The sequence below is a fragment of the Oncorhynchus masou genome, unplaced genomic scaffold (genome assembly GCF_036934945.1).
Source record: "Oncorhynchus masou masou isolate Uvic2021 unplaced genomic scaffold, UVic_Omas_1.1 unplaced_scaffold_747, whole genome shotgun sequence".
Classification (NCBI taxonomy): Eukaryota; Metazoa; Chordata; class Actinopteri; order Salmoniformes; family Salmonidae; genus Oncorhynchus; species Oncorhynchus masou.
In genome coordinates, this window is record NW_027013929.1 from 281812 (window position 1) to 290226 (window position 8415).

The 8415-nt window shown below is 45.3% G+C and overlaps 1 protein-coding gene across 1 annotated transcript; it reads left to right on the plus strand.

The window, feature by feature from the left end:
- Positions 1-2499, plus strand: LOC135537298 (cAMP-responsive element-binding protein-like 2). The gene is made up of 3 exons (XM_064963500.1): positions 1-255; positions 476-673; positions 985-2499. The coding sequence occupies exons 1-3, from the start codon at positions 241-243 to the stop codon at positions 1114-1116; spliced, it is 345 nt and encodes a 114-aa protein (XP_064819572.1). The 5' UTR covers positions 1-240; the 3' UTR covers positions 1117-2499.
- The last annotated feature ends 5916 nt before the right edge of the window (positions 2500-8415 follow it).

The window sequence follows — 8415 nt, forward strand, 5'->3', positions numbered from 1 at the left end:
TCGGTCTGAAGTTACCACAACAGGAAGCGTCACTGTGCTAAAAACATTGGAGAAGGAAAAGTGCAACAAAACGCTGTCGGACACGACGCTGCAGGAATGTTTCCTTTTAAGAAAATGTGTTGATTTGTGAAATTATATTTTTATAATCCACAACATCTCTTCATTTGATCGTCATCCATCTTGAGAACTGTCGAATTTGCGTCACTAGCAGCCCTCGATAGATAGATTGTGTTGACCAAAATGGATGACAGCAAGGTATGTGGTTCTCTTCATGTTGTTTAACTAGCTAAACATGTTTTTGGGCTTAAATCAGTCATGTATGTTAATGCTTTTCTGGTGTGTTGTTACTATTGGGGGAATTGTCTTTACACAGACAACGATCTCAGATGAAAACAATTGGTGTTTGCTTCTCTAACAAGAGGTTAGGTACTGGTGCACTAACTATAGCATTTTCTTTCTGCTGTTATCGCGATAGATGGTGGGAGGCAAAGTCAAGAAACCCGGTAAACGAGGCCGTAAACCCGCTAAGATTGATCTGAAAGCGAAGTTGGAGAGGAGCAGGCAGAGCGCCCGGGAGTGCCGAGCCAGGAAGAAGCTCCGGTATCAGTACCTAGAGGAACTCGTGTCCAGCAAGGAGAGGGCCATCTGCGCCCTGAGGGAGGAGCTGGAGATGGTGACTACATCACCCCGTTCTTCCTAAATGCACCAGCTATTCACGTCAATTATCTAAACCACTCATTTGGTGTTGAAAAATCAGAAGATATTTCACAAAATGTGAATTGTTTTCTTTACCTGCCTCTTGAATAAAGGCCTAGTCTATCCCGTAGAAACTTCTGGAGACACTGACAGTCGCATCACTAATATAGCTAACATTCTAAACAAGCTGCTGTGTTGTGGAGCTTAATAGGTGTTTCCAGACCACAGCTTTTTTTTTTTTGCAGCCAACTCTGTCATCTAACTCTGTTGTTTCTCCCTCTCCTTCAGTACAAGCAGTGGTGTACAGCCATGGACCAGGGGAAGATCCCATCTGAGATAAAGGCCCTACTGACGGGAGACGAGCAGAAGCCTGCTCAGAGCTCCTCCACCAAGAGCTCCAAGAACAGCAACCAGAGCTAATGTGTTGGGGGCGCCAGACCAGAACTAGTCTGACTGTCAGTTTGTTAGAGGTGGCAGCCCTGGGTTGTATTCATTAGGGAAATGATATCAAACGTTGTGCAACAGAAAACAGGGTGTTCATATAATACCTACCCCCTTTTTCCATCCCGTTTGCTTCCGTTTGTTGCCCTGGTGAATACGACCCAGAGCGAGTCTGTCTGATGAAAGGTTCCAGACCAGAGCTCGGCAGTAGGTACTCAGTCTGTCTAATGAAAGGTTCCAGACCAGAGCCCGGCAGTAGGTACTCAGTCTGCCAGACCGCTCCACTGTATAGGCCTCTGTGACGGAGAGTGAAGAGGTGTCTCGCCGGTCTGTCTGTTTCAGCCCCTCCCCCTCTAGAGGAGACGCACAGCAACAGAACTGTCAGAGACGCATATCATTACCAACGCTGGAGGACCTTCAGAGTAATAGCTCATATTATTTACAGTTGTAATCCACATTACTGGCCTGATTTATCATGCGTGGTTCACTATTGCAACTCTTGGATTCATTAATGTTAGCAATGTGAAATATGTTATTAGTTCCAGCTATAGACACCTTTAGACAGCCTGTATTATTGAACAGTTGATTTTAATTTCCTGGTCTGGATGTTGTATCTTCTACGTGTGAGAATTGAGGAAGCGTTTCATGGTACATGGATGAAACCGTAAGAAGTGAAAGGGTTTAGGCTGTGCATGTCCTACCTGGCTGAGACATTCAGACAACACAAAGCACATATTCACCTTCAGATAAGGAATTACTCTTTGACCTTTTATTGGTTAGTTTGTGTTGGGAAAGGAGCAGAACTATGGTCACATCCCAAATGGCACTCCATTCCCTAAATAGAGCCCTGGTCTAAAGTAGTGCACTATATAGGGAACAGGGCACCATTGGGGACATGTATAACTTGTCATAGCAGAAAAGGAAAGATATCATGTATCTGCAGAGATGATGATGTAATGATATACAGCACTGTATGTTGAATTTATATATTTATTTTTATTGGATCACAGAAAGCCCTTTTTTCCCGGTTTTGTCGTGTGATGTTGTAGAACATATAGAAGGTCTGACAGACAAAAGAAAGATCTTTCCCGTTTTGTAGAGATGTTCAAGTCTCTTGTTTGTGTGAAAGGCTAGAATGGGGACACGTCCTTACCAGAACAGAAGCTGCTGAGGCATTGCTCCACCTATGTTGTCTTTCAGTAACGTTACATTGTATCATGTGGTATCTAATCGAGGCCTCAACGACTCATGTTCTTTCACCATAATGCAACCAAATTATAGTAGCCTGTACCTGTTTTGGTTTATAAATGATGATTCTATTGTCCTAAGGCAATTAAATAAGGACTCATTAATAGATATTCATTCTGTCTGACGCTCATTAATAGACATTTTGTTACATTACAGCCTTATTCTAAAATTAATTAAATTATATATTTTTCTCTTCAATCTACACACAATACCCCATAATGACAACGTGACAACAGGTTTTTAGAAATGTTTGTTAATTTTTCAAATTTCAGACGCTTTGCTGTGAGACTTGAAATTGAGCTCAGGTGCATCCTGTTTCAATTGATCATCTTTGAGATGTTTCTCCAACTTGGAGTCCACCTGTGGTACATTACATGTTTTGGACATGTCTTTGGAAAGGCACACACCTGTCTATATAAGGTCCCACAGTTTACAGTGCATGTCAGAGCAAAAACCAAACCATGAGGTCAAAGGAATTATCCATAGAGCTCCGAGAGAGAATTGTGTTGAGGCACAGATCTGGGGAAGGGTACCAAAACATGTCCGCAACATTGAAGGTCCCCAAGAACATAGTGGCCTCCATTGTTAAATGGAAGAAGTTTGGAGCCACCTAGACTCCTCCTAGAGCTGGCCGCCCGGCCAAACTGAGCAGGGCGGAGAAGGGCCTTGGTTAGGGAGTTGACCAAGAACCCGATGATCGCTCCAGAGTTCCTCTGTGGAGATGGGAGAACCTTCCAGAAGGACAACTATCTCTGCAGCACTCCACCAACCAGGCCTTTATGGTAGAGTGGCCAGACGGAAGCTACTCCTCAGTAAAAGGCACGACAGCCTGCTTGGAGTTTGCCAAAATGCACCTAAAGGACTCTGACCATGAGAAACAAGATTCTCTGGTCTGATGAAACCAAGATTGAACTCTTTGACCTGAATGCCAAGCGTTACGTCTGGAGGAAGCCTGGCACCATCCCTACGGTGAAGCATGGTGGTGGCAGCATCATGCTGTGGGGATGTTTTTCAGCGACATTCTGAGAGAATAGTCAGAAGAGAAAGATGATTGGAGAAAAGTACAGAGAGATCCTTGATGAAAACCTGCGCCAGAGCGTTTAGGACCTCAGACAGGGGCGAAGGTTCACCTTCCAACAGGACAACGACCCTAAACACACAGCCAAGACAACGCAGGAGTGGCTTCAGGACAATTTTCTGAATGAGTGGCGCAGCCAGAGCCCGAACTGAATACTTATGTAAAGGTGATTATTTCAGTTTTTATTTTTAATACATTTTGCAAAAAATATCTTAAGAACTTGTTTTTGCTTTGTAATTGTGGGCTAGTGTGTGGAGATTGATGAGGGGGGAGGGGAAAAAACAATTGAATCCATTGTTAAATAAGGCTGTAACAAAATGTGTAAAAAGTCAAGGGGTCTGAATACTTCCTGAATGCTCTCTATAGGCCGCCTCCTGCTGTCCTCCATGTTAAAACAGAGAAAAGGTACAACTAAGGAAAGGATCAACATGTTCAGAATGTTACCTGGAGGACAATGGGGGAGGGTCTTTTTCAACTTCAGCCAATGGGGGAGGGTCTTTTTCAACTTCAGTCAATGGGGGAGGGTCTTTTTCAACTTCAGTCAATGGGGGAGGGTCTTTTTCAACTTCAGTCAATGGGGGAGGGTCTTTTTCAACTTCAGTCAATGGGGGAGGGTCTTTTTCAACTTCAGTCAATGGGGGAGGGTCTTTTTCAACTTCAGTCAATGGGGGGATTATATATGTATATTCAAATCTAGTCCAGAAGAGGGTCATGTAATTGAAATGTCAATGTCTATTTTTTGTTGTTGTTTTTAGTTGCTTATTAGGTTATATATATATATATTTAAATATATACTGTATAGATGTGTGTTCTGATGCTGCCCCTCATCTCTGATTCTTTGCTGGGAGCACAATATCAATTGCACCTATATGCTATTCAGTGTGGTCTCAATCAAATGATCCTATAGGCTACGAAGTGCATGCTGGGAGAAGCACAGAGCAACGTTAGAAGATGAGAAGGAGGACCGGAGGTCAACTTTGATAGCTGGCTACTACTATAATAGATTATTATTAAAACGATATGTTTCTTGCCCATGTATTTATCAGAGTTATTGACCTGACAATAAACCGGACTCTAGTAACTGACATCGTGGTGTTGAAACCTGGAGCAGCAGCCGCAACACAATCAATCAGAAATGGACAGCTCATGGTGCTGAATGGAGGCTCATGGTGCTGAATGGAGGCTCATGGTGCTGAATGGAGACACATCAGAGGCTCATGGTGCTGAATGGAGACATCAGAGGCTCATGGTGCTGAATGGAGACACATCAGAGGCTCATGGTGCTGAATGGAGGCTCATGGTGCTGAATGGAGACACATCAGAGGCTCATGGCGCTGAATGGAGACACATCAGAGGCTCATGGTGCTGAATGGAGACATCAGAGGCTCATGGTGCTGAATGGAGACACATCAGAGGCTCATGGTGCTGAATGGAGGCTCATGGTGCTGAATGGAGACACATCAGAGGCTCATGGTGCTGAATGGAGGCTCATGGTGCTGAATGGAGACATCAGAGGCTCATGGTGCTGAATGGAGACATCAGAGGCTCATGGTGCTGAATGGAGACATCAGAGGCTCATGGTGCTGAATGGAGACACATCAGAGGCTCATGGTGCTGAATGGAGGCTCATCAGAGGCTCATGGTGCTGAATGGAGGCTCATGGTGCTGAATGGAGACACATCAGAGGCTCATGGTGCTGAATGGAGACACATCAGAGGCTCATGGTGCTGAATGGAGACACATCAGAGGCTCATGGTGCTGAATGGAGACACATCAGAGGCTCATGGTGCTGAATGGAGGCTCATGGTGCTGAATGGAGACACATCAGAGGCTCATGGTGCTGAATGGAGGCTCATGGTGCTGAATGGAGACATCAGAGGCTCATGGTGCTGAATGGAGACATCAGAGGCTCATGGTGCTGAATGGAGGCTCATGCTGCTGAATGGAGACATCAGAGGCTCATGGCGCTGAATGGAGACATCAGAGGCTCATGGTGCTGAATGGAGACATCAGAGGCTCATGGTGCTGAATGGAGACATCAGAGGCTCATGGTGCTGAATGGAGACACATCAGAGGCTCATTCCAACAGTCTTCATTTTAATGAGACCTGACGAACAACAAGAGGGCTTTGTGATGGAGCCTCTTCCTTCCTGTTTAAGAAGGAAGCTGTAGTCCCACCTGTCAGACAGACGACATCAGGCTGTAGGCTGCTATATCCACAGATCGGTCGGTCAACTCCTCCACCCACCACACCCTTTAAATAGCCTAAAACTATGCTCCTCTAATATGTACAACTATTTAGAAATGCATTAAAGAAAAATACAAAACACGATGATATATTCAATGCAACTATTTTACTGTAGATGAGATCTTTCCACCCCTCATCTTGTCTGGCCAGACGTGCAGAGCCGTAACATACATTTCTGTGACCTTATTTGACCATTTCTGCTGCTTTTGAGACACGGTTCGATCACTCCCTGGTCACTACTTGTTGAGTAAATTAAAACACTAACCAATCACAACCCAGTACCTATTGGTCACTACTTGTTGAGTAAATTCAAACACTAACCAATCACAACCCAGTACCTATCGGTCACTACATGTTGAGTAAATTAAAACACTAACCAATCACAACCCAGTACCTATCGGTCACTACTTGTTGAGTAAATTAAAACACTAACCAATCACAACGCAGTACCTATCGGTCACTACTTGTTGAGTAAATTAAAACACTAACCAATCACAACCCAGTACCTATCGGTCACTACTTGTTGAGTAAATTAAAACACTAACCAATCACAACACAGTACCTATCGGTCTCTACTTGTTGAGTAAATTAAAACACTAACCAATCACAACCCAGTACCTATTGGTCACTACTTGTTGAGTAAATTAAAACACTAACCAATCACAACCCAGTACCTATTGGTCACTACTTATTGAGTTTAAATCAGAGACATATCAACCAGACACTCCCAGAGGGTTGTAGGTCCGTCCACTTCCTTTAAATCAGAGACATATCAACCAGCAGACACTCCCAGAGGGTTGCAGGTCCGTCCACTTCCTTTAAATCAGAGACATATCACCCAGACACTCCCAGAGGGTTGTAGGTCCGTCCACTTCCTTTAAATCAGAGACATATCCATCTAGGTCTTCCTCAAAATGTTTCTCCCTTCACAGTGTCGTAGGAACTGGTGCAGCCGGTTCAGTAAATACCCCAGAGGAGAGAGCAGAGCAGAGGACTGTTAATCACACAACTAAACACACTGAATGAGTGTCTGGATTCAATCAGATCAAGTGTTCACACAGAGGAGAGAGCAGAGCAGAGGACTGGTGAGAGCTGACACCCCATGTTCACACAGAGGAGAGAGCAGAGCAGAGCACTGTGTCAGAGCTGTCAAATCCACATAGTGGTTGTTTTGGTGGTGTCTGAGGGGGAACTGTGTCAGAGCTGTCAAATCCACATAGTGGTTGTTTTGGTGGTGTCTGAGGGGGAACTGTGTCAGAGCTGTCAAATCCACATAGTGGTTGTTTTGGTGGTGTCTGAGGGGGAACTGTGTTAGAGCTGTCAAATCCACATAGTGGTTGTTTTGGTGGTGTCTGAGGGGGAACTGTGTTAGAGCTGTCAAATCCACATAGTGGTTGTTTTGGTGGTGTCTGAGGGGGAACTGTGTTAGAGCTGTCAAATCCACATAGTGGTTGTTTTGGTGGTGTCTGAGGGGGAACTGTGTCAGAGCTGTCAAATCCACATAGTGGTTGTTTTGGTGGTGTCTGAGGGGGAACTGTGTCAGAGCTGTCAAATCCACATAGTGGTTGTTTTGGTGGTGTCTGAGGGGGAACTGTGTTAGAGCTGTCAAATCCACATAGTGGTTGTTTTGGTGGTGTCTGAGGGGGAACTGTGTTAAGAGCTGTCAAATCCACATAGTGGTTGTTTTGGTGGTGTCTGAGGGGGAACTTTGTCAGAGCTATATAAACATTGGGTTGTTATTTTACCTGAAATGCACAAGGCCTTTTACTCCAATGAATCCCCACATAAAACGGCCATCCGAATCGTTTCTAGTCATCTGTCCTCCATCCAGGCATTTTCTTCTCTGGACTTTATATGGCGATTGGCATCTAAACTGTCATAATAAGAGGTATTACCACAACCAACCGACCGACCGACCAACCGAGTTCATCTTTCAATCACCCACGTCGGTATAACCAATGAGGAGATGGCATGTGGACATATGCCTCTATAAACCAATGAGGAGATGGCATGTGGGCATATGCTTCTATAAACCAATGAGGAGATGGCATGTGGACATATGCCTCTATAAACCAATGAGGAGATGGCATGTGGGCATATGCCTCTATAAACCAATGAGGAGATGGCATGTGGGCATATGCCTCTATAAACCAATGAGGAGATGGGAGAGTCAGAACTGACTTCTATAGCGCTTGGCAACGCAGACTGCTGTCCACTATGTTTTAATTATAATTTTGGGGTTTAGGGGAGGGCCACTTGTTCAGGGGAGGGTTTAGGGGAGGGCCACTTGTTCAGGGGAGGGTTTAGGGGAGGGCCACTTGTTCAGGGAGGGTTTAGGGGAGGGCCACTTGTTCAGGGGAGGGTTTAGGGGAGGGCCACTTGTTCGGGGAGGGTTTAGGGAGGGCCACTTTTTCAGGGGAGGGTTTAGGGGAGGGCCACTTGTTCTGGGAGGGTTTATGGGAGGGCCACTTGTTCAGGGGAGGGTTTAGGGGAGGGCCACTTGTTCAGGGGAGGGTTTAGGGGAGGGCCACTTGTTCAGGGGAGGGTTTAGGGGACGGCCACTTGTTAAGGGAGGGTTTAGGGGAAGGCCACTTGTTCAGGGGAAGGTTTAGGGGAGGGCCACTTGTTCAGGGAGGGTTTAGGGGAGGGCCACTTGTTTAGGGGAGGGCCACTTGTTTAGGGGAGGGTTAAGAGGATGGCCACT

Excerpts from the sequence above, each read along its gene's own strand:
- LOC135537298 (XM_064963500.1), top strand. Across the intron at positions 674-984 it reads TGAGGGAGGAGCTGGAGATG|TACAAGCAGTGGTGTACAGC; the intron begins GTGACTACATCA and ends CCTCTCCTTCAG.